The sequence below is a fragment of the Pieris rapae genome, chromosome 6 (genome assembly GCF_905147795.1).
Source record: "Pieris rapae chromosome 6, ilPieRapa1.1, whole genome shotgun sequence".
NCBI classification, from domain to species: Eukaryota; Metazoa; Arthropoda; class Insecta; order Lepidoptera; family Pieridae; genus Pieris; species Pieris rapae.
Genome location: NC_059514.1, coordinates 1,710,107 through 1,726,983, shown reverse-complemented (window position 1 = coordinate 1,726,983; position 16,877 = coordinate 1,710,107). Strand labels below are relative to the sequence as shown.

Sequence of the window (16,877 nt, the reverse complement as noted above, 5' to 3'; positions counted from 1 at the left end):
TGTTTCATACAAATCGGCGCCTGAGATTTGTGATGGTTTTAACAAATTCTTCAACAGCGTCTTTCACTCTCCCAGCGATACTTATGATCTACCTGACCTACCCGAGTCAGATGTTATATTTAACAACATTTACATAACGGAACATGATGTCTTTAAAGCTATAACAAAATTAAATATAGATAAGGGTCCAGGTAGTGATGGAATACCTGCAGTTTTCCTACAAAGATGTAGTAAGGAACTTGCAACACCACTATCATATATCTATAATTTGTCCCTTAACACATTCTGTGCATTTCCTTTAAAATGGAAAGAAGCACATGTCGTTCCAATTCATAAAAAAGGCTCCAAAAATAAAATTGACCACTATAGACCAATCTCAATTCTTAATTCTTTTAGCAAACTATTCGAAAAACTAGTCCATAATGTTATAAGTCCATTAATCTCTAAACAACTACCGGAACAACAACACGGCTTTACTAAAAATCGTTCAACTATTACTAACTTAACTACTTTTACTGACTATATACTGCGAGGCATGGATGAGGGCGAACAAATTGATGCTATCTACACGGATATAGAAAAAGCTTTTGATCGTGTTGATCACATTATCCTTTTACATAAGCTTTTCTCCCTTGGAATACGTGGCGATCTTTACCGATGGATAAAGTCATACATAACTAACAGACGACAAGCAACAGTAATATGCGGGTACAAAAGCATGTTCACTAACATTACATCAGGAGTACCCCAAGGGTCAATACTTGGGCCGTTATTATTTAATGCTTATTTATACGATATAAAATACTGTTTTCACTTTTCCAAACATCTTATGTTCGCGGATGACAAAAAAATTTTCTTAAGAATACAATCTATAGATAACTGCAATCAAATTCAACAAGATCTTAGTAGACTAGAAATATATTACAAACAAAATAAACTTACAATAAATATAAACAAATGTAATAAGATAACTTTTTCACGTAAAAACAAAAAAATACAATATGTTTACAAAATCAATAACATCCCCATTAAACAAGTAAAATTAGTTAAAGACCTTGGAATATTATTAGATGAAAAAATGGGTCTATCAGAACATATCGATAACATAACAGGCAAAGCGTATAAGCAGTTAGGGTTTGTCAAGCGGTCATGCAAGACATTTCAAAATATAAATTGCATAAAAACCCTTTATTTTGCATATGTCAGAAGCGTGCTGGAGTACGCAAGTATTATTTGGTCTCCATATTATGTAAAATACAAAAAAGCTGTGGAAGGTGTGCAAAAAAAGTTTGTCAAATTTCTTTGTTACAAGGGGTATAGGGGTTTTGATGGTTATACTGATTCTTGCTCATATTTTAATTTAGACTCGCTAGAATATCGACGGAGTCAGCAAGACTTGTTCTTTTTACATGCTATTCTTAACGGGCGGATAGACAGCCCCTATTTGCTATCATTAATTACATTTAAAATTCCTCCTGTGTATGCGACAAGATACTCAAAATTGTTCAGTGTGCCTCGTACGAAGTCGAATTACCTGCGTAATTCTCCAATGTTTAGGGTTTTGTCGAATTATGACAACCATTTTCAAGACATTGATATCTTCTACCCCAATAAGAGAGATGTGAAGAAGTGCCTGGAGAAGCGGGAAGACTCCGATTTTTTTAAGTAGTACTTTTTTATTATATTAATAAATTCTTAGTATTATTTGTAGCTTTTTCTAATTTTGCAATTTTTAATTTTATTCTTTTGTTTTTCTTTTAAATGACACTTTGTCTTTTAATGCTTGTTTACTGTTTTTATTTAATCTGTGTAATCTGTTTTGGCTTTGTGTATTGTATTTGTGTTTTGTGTGTAATATGTGTTAAGCAGCTGTTGATTACTTATTATTAAATAAATAAATAAATAAATAAATAAAGAAAGAAGAAAGAAAGAAAGAAGGAAGTTTCACTTCAGTCGTGTGGTCATAAGCACACTCGTTTTTTTCCCTTGCCTAGACATTAGTAGCCGATGTATTGTTTTTATAATCTGTATAAAGTCTACGTTATTTTCCACATATAAACCAACTTGTTTACATTAAATCTTAACAATAATGATTATTGATAGTAATTTAATTGAAACGTTGAAATAACAATTTGGTACTTCTTTCGTTTATTATTTTAATTTATAATTTAAGTACTTTAACTTAAGGATAAAATTCCAATAAAACATTATGAAGAAAATCATAACGATTGCCTCATGTGGTGGCAGTAATAATATACAAAACAAATGAAGCTTAATACAAGAGGTTTTACGTTCGATCTACGATGCGTAGCACTTTCGTAGCATGAATGAATACTCATACCATGATGGAACAAAATACTTTTTTAGCTTGTTGAGTTTTTATTATTTGTCATTAATTCTTTATTTCAAATATATCTGTGTCTAACTTTAGATAAAATTCTGTTTTTAACAATATATTTCAAAAGTTAGCAAGGATAAATCTAGGACTAGGTCGTTGACCTCTTTACGTTGTTTCTCTATAGTCTATTCAATAATGGTGATATAAAAGTATGTCATACACAATCGAGCAAATAAAAGGAACAAAAAAGTAATCCTCAATATAATAAGTATCATACCACATAAAAATAAATTTGACAAAAAATTCCACTATTAACGGATACAATTCATGAAAAATAGCACCATTTAAATCCACCCCTTTCTTATACAAATATCAATGCTGTAATAACCAAACTTTATGCGATGGTATGAAAAACAAAGTCTTCTATTCGTGATAATTAAAGCTTTCTTCATCTGCTCTACTGAAATTCAGGTCAAAGCAATTAGACTATCATTAAAAGAGTAGCTAAAATAAAGATGTTGGCATCGATTGAACATTCCATACTTGGTTAGTTGAACCAAAATTCTTTAAACTCTTAATTGAACCACTTTTTAATATTATAAGCGATGTACTTGACATGTTATAATTATCGTCATGAAAATGTAGGCTTTAAATATTCCTACTTAGTGTGTGTTCTCGACTCATCCAATTACCACTTAACCTTATGCTGTCGACAAAACATCGAGAATTAGAGAGTTTTATATCTAATATTCGTTTGAAACCAGGCTTAGAAGCCTAATCGTTTACTTATCAATATGAAGGAGAAAGATCAGATAATTTTCTTGAAACCAACGGTATGTTAAGTATTTATTATCGCATATATTAGTATGAAATTACTATTTAATGCGGTATAATATTTATTCACCGAGATTCGATCGAACTAAGCCATGGGGACGTTAATTTTCACTCTAAATACTCTTAATCATGTTAATTATAGAATAACGCCATCCAGAGCTTTCAGTTTATATCTGCCGAAAGTTTTTACTTGCACTTAAAAATAAAAATACATCAGTAGCGCTAAAACTTTTATAGGTGTGACCTTCAAATTTTTGTATGTTTCATGATTAATCTAATAGGCACGTAGGTGATCAGCCACCTGTGTACACCATGTGGAAGCAGATGCCCACTTAAGTATTTCCAAACTAATTCAACTTAGGGTCCTTCTAGAAAAGAGCGTAACTGTTCTATAAATAGTAACTCAATTTTGCAGAAAGAGATGAAAGAGGATTTTAGTTAAAAAGTGAAAGAGTAAAACAATACTGATTTAGTTTATTTGATGATATGTCAAATAAAACAGTTATTGCACCATTGTTCAAATTACAAGTTCAACTACACTTTAGTTGAACTTTTTAAAAGTTATATTATTTTTTTTGTGCCTTACAATATTCATAGTTCATAGTTTACAAAGCGGCAAAGATGTTACACGAAGAGACGAGAGTCCACAAAGAAAATATAGAAAAACTAGTTCTATACCCAATCTGTATTGCGTCTATGGCTTCTTTATGGTATTACCTACAATTATTGTTTCTCATCAAACGCACAATGTAGTTGAAAAAATTAAATATTTAGAAATTTACTAAAAACAAAATGCGTATTCAAATATTAAAATTTTCCGCCCAAAATAATAACTACTTGGATCCGACCCACGATAAAGTAGTAAACTTGCAAATATATTTGTATACAAAGAATCAAATTCATGTGTAGCAGGCACGTACCTTGTTTACGTTATGATTTGAGAGATAACCTTTTTACTGCTCTATAAGCCGAAATAGGCATGATAAAATATTTTCCTGGTATTTAACAATGCCATAAAAAGCAGAATATCTATACGGAGTGACTAAGTTATCAGGGTATTACTACCGAAGCCCGGGGCTATAATTTATTTATTTATTAAAGTTATATTATATATATTCCTATACAGTATGTTACAAACTATATAATAAATAATAAATTATACTAAATATAAATGTTACAAAATTAATAATGTAAAAAAAATAAAACACAATAAAAACAGTTTGTGTGTTATTTGCTTATTCTTATAGAAAAACTTTAATGTGTACAAAGATTTTGAGTGTATTATTATGCATACAATTCTGATTCTTAGCTAGCATATGAAGAAAAAGTTTTGGTATTACGGGTTGTAAACACATTGTTAAAGGTTACTGACGTAGTCATATTCTTCTTTGAACCTTTACTTCGCTAATACAAGTATTGATCCAGTTACTGTTCTGAAATAAAGCCAAATAGTCTTTCAGATTCAAGAATTATACGGGGATATATTATTACTATTTAAATGCCGTATCACAATAAAAGTCTCCTCCACCATGTAGATTTTGAGTACAAAAATGTTCTAAAGAAATATTTATACAAGAGGTATCTAAAAGCTTAAAGTATGTTTAATATTAATAACATTATGTGATCATCACCATTTCAGCTCATACATTTTCCATTTAATGAGTTCAAGTTTCGTGGTTTCTGTAATACATATTTCATTCTAAAACTTTCTGTATAATACGCGTCGCGTTCTAATTATACAATTACAACGTAAGTGTTATATCTGTTGCCGTCTTACAGTTGCCGAACTTGTTTCTCACATTAATAATTTCACTCGCGATTATATAGATTTAATTAATATATTACAATGAAAGTACGCTTAAGCTCTCCTTAAAACAAGAGAGATTTGTCTTGACATTACAAAGTATATTTTATATGTATTTAGTGGTAATGTAATTTTTTTATAGAAAAGGGGGCAAACGAGCAGGAGGCTCACCTGATGTTAAGTGATATAGACACTCTCAATGCTGTGGCAGCCCTCTGGGACTCACGAGTGCGTGCCGGCCTATTAAGAATTGGTACGCTCTTTTCTTGAAAGACCCAAATAATTTTAATTTGTAGAATTTTTTATGTAAAGTAAACGTTTAAGAAGAGTCAATGGAAAATCAGTTACTTGAATTATTGCTATGTTTTATACCAGATTTTATATTTAGAACATATTAATCAGCAATTAATGAAATCGGCAACCAGCTACACAACCAACGTATGTGCTAGCTAATTCATTTACGTATCAATCACGTATAGCAGGTAAAATTTGTCGGCAGATAATTTATAATGACTGACCAGTGATGTTGCGTACAAATTTAACTTAATAGAAAGAAATGTCTTTCTATTAAGTTAAATTTGTACGCAACATCACTGGTCAGTCATTATAAATTATCTGCCGACAAATTTTACCTGCTATACGTGATTGATACGTAAATGAATAGACAAGAAAAATAAAATTACATCAGTTGCGCTACCTTTTTAGGTCCCAGATTTTTGTATGTGTTTCATGATCAATCTAATAGGCAAGTAGCGGATCGGCCTCTTGTACCTGTCGCAAGCCGTCGTCTTTTTGGGTCTAAGAAAAGCCGGTTCATCGTAAACCGGTAAACCGTTCGATCGAATGTCAAATCCGCACGTATAACTTACTTGTTAGCGTTCGCCAGCTTAGTATATCAGTTTCCCTTTAATCATTTAAAATAATCAATCACGTTGCACCGATTCCACTTAAGTCAGGGAAGTCATCTTTCCCGATCACAGCGTAAATACACATATAGAGATCTGATTTGAGGCAGTTTTTGCCGCGCACAACCGCTATATGGAACCAGCTGCCCACTGAAGTATTTCAGAATGAAATAGCGTATAAATGTAAAAGGCGTGCAACGCACTTGCGAGCCTTCTTGCAATATAAGTGTCCACGAGTGGCGGTATCATTAACATCATATGAGCCTCTTACTCGTTAGCCTCTAATTACAATTAAAAAAAAACTTATAGTTAATTGAAGTACTACTAATGGGTTTGCTGTACTCAAGAATAGGATTATTAAGGGTTCTTAAAATAAACAAACGAGAGGATTCTCCATAAACATTTATTAGTATAATATATCTTTTTCCATATTTCATTATCCTTAATTGTAATTATCGTCACCCCATAGAGCAACACATAAGAAACTACATACAGAAGATCTACTAGGCTGCAATACTATTACCCCCTATACGAGAGCTGCATAAAGTACATTAAAGATTCGTTCATTATTATAAGAATTATACTTTGACACATTTATAGATATATTAAAAATCTAAGTTGCCAATCGCAAATACAAATGGCGGTATTATATAAAGGCTTATAAAAGCGTCCTTCACCAAGTTTCCGATAGTGTCTTATATGACTAGAACATTTAAAAGTTACTTTCTCTATTTTAAGCTACTCCATAGACATAAGTTTACCACCAATTAGCAGATCTACTCTTACTCTACATACATACATAGTATATGGACTGCCGCAAGGGTGGTGAAAAGAAAATTAACTAAAGTGGAACTTTATACCCATCCTTTGCGACAGTCCGGGCCTAATCGACCGAGCTGGTGTCATGGCCTACCGATTAGGCAATAAGGCTGGGTGATTGCCCAACCGAGTAAGCGGACACTCGGTACGATTAGTTTAAGAAAGAGAAGAAATAATCGTTAAAGTGGTCCGAATTTCGAAAAAAAATACTAATCCCTGTTTCAAATCGGAAAGATATGAGAAAAAACGCAACGGGTTCAGTGAGAGGTCATTTTCGGTCGGTCAGTTGTTGGGATTTGGCGTCGATGGACTACGATTCACGGCGAACATTGGAGTAGTTGTTACAAGGTGGTACAGAACCGTTCATCGTAGGAGTTAATCGAGCTAGCCCCACTTCTGGAAGAGGCCCATGCGCTGACAGCGGCAGTTGGAGCCCCACAGATTGCAGCGACAGGAGGAAGAGTGGCAGCAGTCCCCAGGTCGATGGTCGCAGTTGCCACCGCGTCGAATACACGCACGCCTGAAAACGTAGATCAGCGACGAACGTCTGAAACCATCACCGACTAGCCTAAGGATTGATATATGGTATAATAATATCAATCGCTCCTAATTATATATCTGACATATACGGAACGTAGACGCACCTGGATTTAGATTATTGAATAACAACGTCAATTGTTCAGCTTTGAAGGCAAACATAGTGAAGGGGGCGAATCAAATGTCATACGAGCGAACCTGACAGACTTTGTCCTGCATGATATATCAAGTTACTAGGATATTACCAATGTATGAAAGTACGGACACGCCATCTGCCGGTCGCATTTGTGAATTTAAACAATCCAGGGCTCCAAAAAAGAGTCATTCAAATAGGTCCAGTCGTTTAAGAGGAGTTCAGTGATATTTTAGTGATATACATATAATTATACTGTACGTGTGTATGCGTGTGTGCTATCCTATCATGTAAGTTAGATGAAACTGCACACGGTGTGCAAATTTGATTGAAATCGGTTAAATAGTTTCTTTCCCGATTCCAAAGTGGACACACAACGAGACGCGTAATTTATATATTTGTAAAACAAAATATATTTTGTTTCAAAAGTATTCTTATCGTTAAATTTCGTTTTTATCTTTAAGTGCTTCTCAAGGAAAAAGCAATTATGTATTAAATATGCGCCCTTATACAAAGATTGTACAAACGATATCAAGAAACAACATGCATATTATGAACTTTGTGTAGAAAATAGAGTCTTGTCTTGCGTATTATGAATGTTACCGGAAATGTATGTAATCTAGGAATTGTATACAAATCCTAGGAAACTTATATAATTCCGAAGCTGTTTAGGAAATGTATAAAATATTGTTTCGAAAACTACATAAATTTCCTAGGTAATGTACACAATTCCTAAAAATAAAATTAATATATTAGTAATATATTACAGTACGGATTACATACATTTCCGGTAAGATATATAATAATAAAAATTTATAATTAATGTTTATGACGTCAAAATAAATTTAATTTTCGTTCAATTGAAATTCGCACTAATAATGAAATTGAACTAGTAAAATTCTAAAGTAGTATTAAAAAAAACTAAATTTTAAAAGATAAAATGTGATGAACGATATTACTCACTTGCCAACATCTTGAAGCACTTGCAGGTCGTTGGGGTCGTCTCCATAATCCGGGCCACTCACTTCGATGTCATCGTCACCTGTATTTTATTAAAAATGTATTATATGAAGAAAACATGTATTATATGATATAATTTAATAATAATATTATCATCAGTCGAACGTCAAAAAAATTGTCTTAGGATCAAATTCAAATTCAAAAATCATTTATTCATGTAGGTAACATAATGTATGAACGTCAAAAAAGAAATATGCATTGAATGCTTCTCATTTTACATTTACTGCTAGTTCTCAAATCAAGGGCGTAGAACGTAGAACTCTCCGCCACTCTTTTTAATCGCCATGTTTTTTCGTTTACATGATGTAAGGAGCTACCAACCTAGGAGCAACCATTACACCATGTTCCATGTGACATCTTAAGTAATAAAGAATAATAAAATAAATTAAAAACAAAGATTTGTCCTCTGTCGGCAGGAATAAATAGGAGCACGCACTTTCATCTCTATAGATCTATCAAGCTTCGCAACGGATTAATACGTTTTTAATTAATGCATAGAGATTCAAAAGCCTTTTTAAAATAAGATTTTCACCGTTTGTACAATTTGATTATAAAATCCACGCTTCTACGGTAACAAAATCGATTTATGATTACGTTTACTTCAAAAATTAATATTCTCTAGAAAAATCAACAAAAACAACAACGATCGAAGTTTCAAATAAAATTAGAAGAAATGAAAATTATGCTTAACAGATATTATAATAAATATATATTTTTACCCAAGAGCAGCTAAAGATTGTTATAAAATTCAGTACATTAGTTTTAGATTATAAAATATTCCCTTTCCCATGCTGAATAAAATAATTCACCTATCAAATGTCTGATACATAAAATAAATTCTGTTTACTTTTCAAAGTGACTCCTAAGCCCTCATTGCTATTCTTCAGTGGCACAGTAAATACATCTCACCATATACAGAATAATCGGCTTAAGCGAGCTTCGAGACAAGGAGATTATATGTACAAATTTTAAAGCGTATACATAATCTACCTTCTTCCATTAAAATTTTCCGCTTCATATATAAATGTCACTCAGTTGCCTAAGCCCTCTCTGATCAAATATGTCAAAGTAAGATTATTAAATGATAGATAAGATTAGAAAAAAGCCGGGAATTTAACACTCCCTTACTCTAACGTTAATTGACTACTTCAAGGCATTCCACTGGGTGTGATGCTGTGATGTGGTACATGATAACAGATAACATACTAACTCAAACTTATACGAACCATAGCTTCATATCATTTGAATCACAGTAATCTTTTATTAATAAGTCATAATACGCAGAAGTTTATAGATATTTTCTACCTAAATAATGTTTTTTTTTATATATAACAGGGGGCAAACGGGCAGGAGGCTCACCTCATGTTAAGTGATACCGCCGCCCATGGACAGTCTCGATGCTAGAGGGCTTGCGAGTGCGTTGCCGGCCTTTTAAGAATTTGTACGCTCTTTTCTCGGTGTTAGCATAGTGGCATAAGCATTCGATCATGAGGTCGTACGAAAGAAATTACGTGCCACCAACGATGACCATGAAATGTTTGATCACCTACTAATCTACGAATTAAAAATCATCTGAGAATTGGATGCAATTAGGCACCTATAACATTGCTTCACCACTAGGTTATTATTACTTACCTGGATCAATGTAGGATGAATTAGCGCAATGCTGGGTCAGCATCGTCGCCGCTAGCACCAGCAATATGGCGCCGGTGCGCGGCATGCTTGCCTCACTACAACCACTGCTTATCTGTAATTAAAGTTTTTCAGTTATTACCTATTTAACATATTATATGATATACACATTAGTCTATGACTTATATTAGCAGAAAAAATGCTAATAAAAGATATGTTAGTCACAAATAAAGTTTAAGTACTAAGTAAATTTGAAGAAATACAACGATTTTATTTCATTTTGAAATAAACAGTCATTGCATAATGATAAACGATAGGAATAAACACCGTGAGAAACTAAAAAGGTACCAAATTATATAAGACCTAACCTACTTCATATAAGCCTTGATTAATCTCAATGTATTTTAAAATAATATTAAACGAATTCTCTAATATCTTTTGATAATAAAAAAAACTAGATTGTTTGTCCAATAATAATATTTCTCCATTTGTGACTACTGTTCCACATAAGTGGTTATCGAAACGATTCAGTCACCCTTTAAATAGATCATAGTATGGTGTTTTGATTTATAAGCTTCGCAATGATCTTATATAAAATATTTCGTATTTGTAATATACATTTGGGTTATTTTTTATTTATTTAATAAGTTCTAATAAAACAATTCTGTGTACATTAAATAATAATGAAAAATTCATTGCGATATCTTGCGTATGCAAATTGGTTATGTTTTAGAGCAGACCAAGAAATGGACAAAGAAAGAAATGAACCAGTATTCAATAGTTGACGATTGATTGATAGTTGGTGCTGAACTCAATTCGATTTAGAGCAAAAGCGCAAGAAGGCTTTAAAAAAAAATGATCTGATCTCAGCCAACTAAAACGACTGATGCTGACGTATTTTCAATATTTTTTTGTTATAGTACAGGTCATGCTTTGGAATCATTGTTCAGGTTTTATTTTCCTACTTTGTCAACAATCCGTCCCTGTCTGACAATCTGTCGTTATACAACAATATTTCTATCGTTCATAGTTAGTTCCTTCCCTTTACTTTGTACACTTTCTCCACGCGTAATCCTTTTGGATCTTCCTGGACTATTATTTAGGTCCTGACCTCGTTCCTGTGACACCTCGCTCTTTAATCTATTCCCCTACTCACTCCATCAGATAACATACAAAGTATTAAAGTGTATATTTCCCTTGACTTGTGAAATGGTAGTAAATGTAAATTTTCAATTAATTAAATTTTTTTGACGTTCATAAGTGTACTTGTTTACCTAGATGAATAAAGATATTTTTGTTTGTATAATTATTAAAACCTATGCGTTCTATATATGTGCGTAATTTATATTTTGCATCCATTCTAGTTAACGATTTGCATGTAAAGAAAAAAATATAAAGTACATCAGGAAAACGGATCAAACTAATAAATTAATATCTATCTAAAGCAAGACTCCACGACCCACTGTCGTATCGTCACTATATTTTAAAAATTGCAAGAAATATAAAATCCAAGAAAACTATTAAAGGTTTATTCATTTCATATCAATTAAAAGCCTCTGAGATTCCCCCAACGACTATGATATAAGGAAAACATATCTATAATGTCTCTCCACTGATATTGCTATTTGTCCACCCTCTTAAGGAAAATGTAATGCCGATAGGTATAGCGATGTAAGATAAATGAGATTATGTTGAATAGATTTGTATAAAAAGCGCCAACTTTTTCTTTTCCATTTACTACCCGGAAGTCTGGTACTTTTCTTAAGTATATCAGTATATTAAGGACGTCACTAGCATTATTAAAACCATTTAAACTATTTGTGTGATTAATCCAACTTGTTATGTATTACATAATTAGCAAGTGCAGAAAAAGTTCACCAAACACGATACTGTATATATTAATAATTTCTTCTTTCTGACTAATTCTGTGTACGGAATTATGGAAATTAATTTATTCCTTGCTTGAAAATCATCCTTTACAGACGAGGGTTAAATAGGACTGAATATAACAAAGTTTCCCGTACGAGTCGGCAACAATCGAATGAGTGTCGAGGTAACATGGAACTAATCAGAAATTGTCACTTGAGTTTCACGCCACAATGACCCAAGCCACGTTTGATCAAAGTTTGAATTGAAAATGAATTTTGTTTTACAAATAAATTTACTAAATTATGAACAGTAAATCTTTGTATAATGAAACGATATCAGAAGAAAAGTAAGTGTATACGTAAAGTTGATCAAATCAAATCAAAATATCTTTATTGATATAGGTAAACATGTACACTTAGGAACGTCAAGAAAAACAAACTAAATTAATTGTAAATTTACAACCAGTTCGCAAGTCAAGGGCGTAGAGCGGGTAAGAAGAACTGGCAAGAAACTTTCCGCCACTCTTTTCAATCGCCAAGTTTTTAATACAAATTGTTTGAACCGGAGCAAAGATAAGTTAAGACAAACACGCGATACGAAACATCCGTAGTTTGATGAAAAACCCACGAGCCCAATATATATTTGAAAGGTTCAATAAAATCGTATTCCACCAAACTACACAAGTCTAATTTAATCAAGGTAATGTCATATATATGACGTGTTTATAGGGTAATCATTTGGATACTAAATCAGGTTTATTGGCATTCCTAAAGGCTATATTAAACCACAAGAGGGTGAAACCGCTTCGATACAAGTTTCATTACTTTGCGTCTATTGATTGCTATTGAGTCAATCCATTATTAGTATTCTTGGCATCAATTGAACTATTTTATTTATACCAATTGCTTCTTTACAATCATTTGTTTAAACAATTTTATAAATACGTACCAGGAAACTTCAACTGTTTGTGTTGCCTATGTGTGTGTGTGGTTTAAAGTTTGCCTGGAATAGATCGCTCGAAAACGATAAAGCTGCGAGTTACCCTCCATTTTTGTTGAATTATTTTAATTGTATTATATTTTTTATTATTGCAACGAAGTATTCATACATAAAAGCAAAATAAATATTAGATAAGGAATATAGCTAATAATATTATTTTTCGAGTGTTGTGTATTTAGAATATATTTCATAAGCTATTATGTGTCTATTAATAGAATGAAAATGAAAAATGAATATAGTTTCTGTATATAATAGAAAACTTTTTACAATACACTAGAACTATCATGTCATGGTCAGCTATTTTTTAAATGACTATGCCCTGCTTTTCTTGATAGAACTCTCCGAAACAGTAGTACCTAACTACACTCAGTAAACATTGTTTTTGAAAATTTTTCTTGTAGTATTTCTTTTGTTGCGAATAAACAGAAAAGTGTCTGTTTAGTGCTGGGGTCCGAACCTACGATATCAGGAATCACACGCTGAAACCTCTAGGCTAACAGTGCTCTTGAAATGTTAATAAAAAAATCTTTCTCCTTTGTTAACCAGCTATCTAGCAATTAGTAATCGTATACAAACTAACACCATCTTGGATTTCGAGTTTCCGAATCTTATTATCGTCATTGTCGTAAACTCATAAATGATGGATGTACAAAGTTTTAGGACAAAGTTTCAATAACAACACGAACTCTGACGGGTTTTGACTAAGCGTTGATATCTGATTATATTAATATTATTTTCATATCTATATAACAGTTACACGACTTGCAAACTGGTAGTAAATGTAAATTTACAATTAATTTTTTTTTGACTTTCATAAGTGTATTTGTTACATGAATAAAGATATACCTTGCACAAAGAATTAGTCTAGCTATTCAAAGAGGGAACGCTGCTAGTATCTTCGGAACCTTGCCTAAAGGGACTCCTTTTAATAATATTTTTTAATAATTAAATTTTAAGGTTAGTTATTAGATATATTTTTAGTTTGTAATTGTATATTAATATAATTAAATGTATAATTTGTAAAGTAATATATAATATTGGCACATAATAAAGATATTTTGAGTTTGAGTTTACACACTTTTTAGTCTTCAGGCCACATAAAATGATGGTCCAACCACGTTTTGCAAAATCTAAACGTAACAGCATCTGCCATAAGTCGAGATGAAGATGGTCGTTGATCTTTGATCATCTTCCATACTTTGCTCGGAAGTTATCACAGCAGGGATCAAGCGAATAGTGAAGAATTTGAAGTTAAATGCAATCCTTGTGTTTAGATTAATAAAATTGTATGCATTAAATTTTCGTTTTGTTCGAAACGTTCTCGTATCGTGAAAATACATTTGAAATTTTTCTTTGGAAATATTTTTTCTTTAATTTATTATAACTAAGAAATAATTCATTGAAGTTAATTTTATATTGTTAGTGATATTGTGTATTTATCAATAAGTTAAAATGAGACTATATATAGTATTGGTTAAGAAAAAGTAGCAAGACGTGTAGATTTTTTTTACAATTTCTAGTAGATTTTAGCTTTAGCTAACAAGAAATTACATCGTTTAATTTTAATTGGTTTCGCGATAAATGTAAACTGATATGCAATTTTAACCTAAGAGGTATTCTCTTCATACCACGAGCGCAAGCAAGATCAATCATACTTGAAAATGCACTTTCATTAAACATTGTATACTGTATGTGAAAAATGATTTTCAAACGTTTTAAAGTACATACTGTTCTCATATTAAATAACAAGGTATAAATAAATAAATACTATATTCTACTGAATTGCATTTTCAGAGTCTACCATCGATTGCCTATAAGTTTCTTATGTATAATTAAGAAATAAAAATTTATAATAGTAATTAAATTGGTTATTAATTTATTATCACTTTCAATTACAATCTATCATTATTATATGCATATCTCATACGGATGACGTAGTCACTAGCTTAATAATAATTATATTTTTAATAACTTATATTAAAATTATATTACCAAGATTTAGAATCTGTAGTTAGATTGAAAAAAATAATGTTATTTAACTATGGGGTCAAAGCGTCATTAGTTCCTTGGATATCTTTAGCGAGTACTTTAGTAGTTAAATTTTTATTTATTCTGTACTTTCCCTACTAATTTTATAAAAACTAACCTATTTCAAGACCTATTTTACAGATATTAGATATATCTGTTTCTCCTAAGGTTTTCATGGCATGTGGTATAGGATTGGCTGGAAATTGGGTAAGGGTTTTATTGCGATCGAATTAGAGAATGTAAGTTTAGTGGGTAGTAGTATAACGATGTCAAGATACGTATCCTCAAAAATTCAAGATACAAGTGGAAGAACTCATTGCCAGCTAGTAAACTATATGATAAACCATATCTGGTATATTATTTTTAAAAGTAAAAACTAAATAATTCTATAATAATCTGCATTAAGATAATTGAATAAGTCAGTCGCAACTATGAAAAATACGCATAGGAATCTTTTGTTAAGCCATTCTGTCGTGTTTATTCAGTTCACTTGCCCTCAAACCCAATATCGTTTAGCTCGAAGCTCGCTGGCAGGTTTATGGCGCCTTTTAAGCCAGAGTAGATAAAGGCAGAGTTATTTTAGTGAGTGATAGCAACTTTTGTGTATTTATTTGTACACAAAACTGAGTAATAAACGACTGAATGAAACATGCCTTATCTTTACCTATACGCGTTATAAGTGATCTATTCCAAACGAAAATAGAGCGAAAATATTACTGGCGATGTAGCCGGGGCGTATTTCCCGACGCGTAGCATGTCATTTGTGACATAGTGTATTGGAAGCAATGAAACGTATCATTTAAAAAAAAATTGTGAGATAGAAAAAGGAGTCAGAAAAAGTCCAGGTAGGACACGATCGCAGTAACTATTATTAGTAGTAAGTAATAATAAAAAAAAAACAAAATTGAGCTAATAATAACACAGAGAGTGTAAAACATATTTGTATTGTAACTACCATTATTAATTATTTGAATATTACCTGCTTAATATCTTTTGAGCTGCTGATATAGCAGGCAAGGATTCGTCGAACATTTAACAACATAGTGTTTGTTTAACATTATTAAATAGTATTTTTAACACAATAAACGGAAATCTCTTGTTTGTTACATTTGCATATACATAAGGCAGAGGGGGCACCAGACTTCAAGGCCAATCCTGAACTCGATGGAATGTTCAAGTCTTAAGACTTGCCATGCTATCATCACCCAGGCCCATAGGCTTGCCGAAAACAAAAGAAATTGTCAAAAACACGAACTACGAAGTGATGAATTTAAAAACAACGAATCGTGAAGCAGAAGGCGAATCCTGCAACTTTTCCTAATTATTTGATCCTTTGATACTGAGTTTTTCCCAATTCGTAAAGACGAAGTTCTCGAGTTAAACTTAAGGCGATCGGAATAAATTCTTTCTTTCTTATATTAAACAAAAACCTAATTATATTATATATTTGTGTGTTGTTGTGTACGAGAATGTTATACGTGCTCCTATGTCACCATACCGCCTGCTGATAGAGGACAAATCTTTGTTATTAATTTATTTTATTATTCATGAACTACATATAAGTTACTTGAGATGTCATTTGGAACATGGTGTAATTGTTACAGCTCCTTACAAGCAATATGTAAAACAAAAAAACTTGGCGACTAAAAGAGTGGCGGAGTACTTTTTGCCAGATCTTCTCTTCCGTTCTACATCAAATATAAGCAGCAAATATAAAATTAGAAGAATTTCATATATATTTCTTTCTTGACGTTCGTAACTTGATATAATCAAAGTATTCTTTGAGATTGGTATCACGAATCGTACAGCTATAATAAATATCATATAATATATATTAAATAAAAATTATGGAACAAAAGTTCAAGGTTATAGTACCACTGGGTGCCCCTTAAATATATTTGGTCACGAGAATTATATAACGAGGACGTTATCTGAGCGTGGTCAGGCGTTCCAATTGGG

General features: G+C 31.9%; 1 protein-coding gene across 4 annotated transcripts in view; it reads right to left on the bottom strand.

The window, feature by feature from the left end:
* Nucleotides 1-6,276: 6,276 nt before the first annotated feature.
* Nucleotides 6,277-16,877, bottom strand: part of LOC110997279 (U8-agatoxin-Ao1a) — a 33,116-nt gene continuing 22,515 nt past the window's right edge. For 3 of the 4 annotated variants that reach the window (XM_022265367.2, XM_022265349.2, XM_045628605.1), the window contains exons 2-4: nucleotides 10,026-10,137; nucleotides 8,334-8,412; nucleotides 6,277-7,247 (exon numbers count right to left, since the gene is read on the bottom strand). In XM_022265367.2, the coding sequence (XP_022121059.2) occupies nucleotides 7,085-7,247; nucleotides 8,334-8,412; nucleotides 10,026-10,110 (327 nt within the window). In that variant the 5' untranslated portion in view covers nucleotides 10,111-10,137 and the 3' untranslated portion in view covers nucleotides 6,277-7,084. The remainder of the gene's footprint in view (nucleotides 7,248-8,333; nucleotides 8,413-10,025; nucleotides 10,138-16,877) is intronic. The other variant, XM_022265359.2, reaches the window with a different exon arrangement.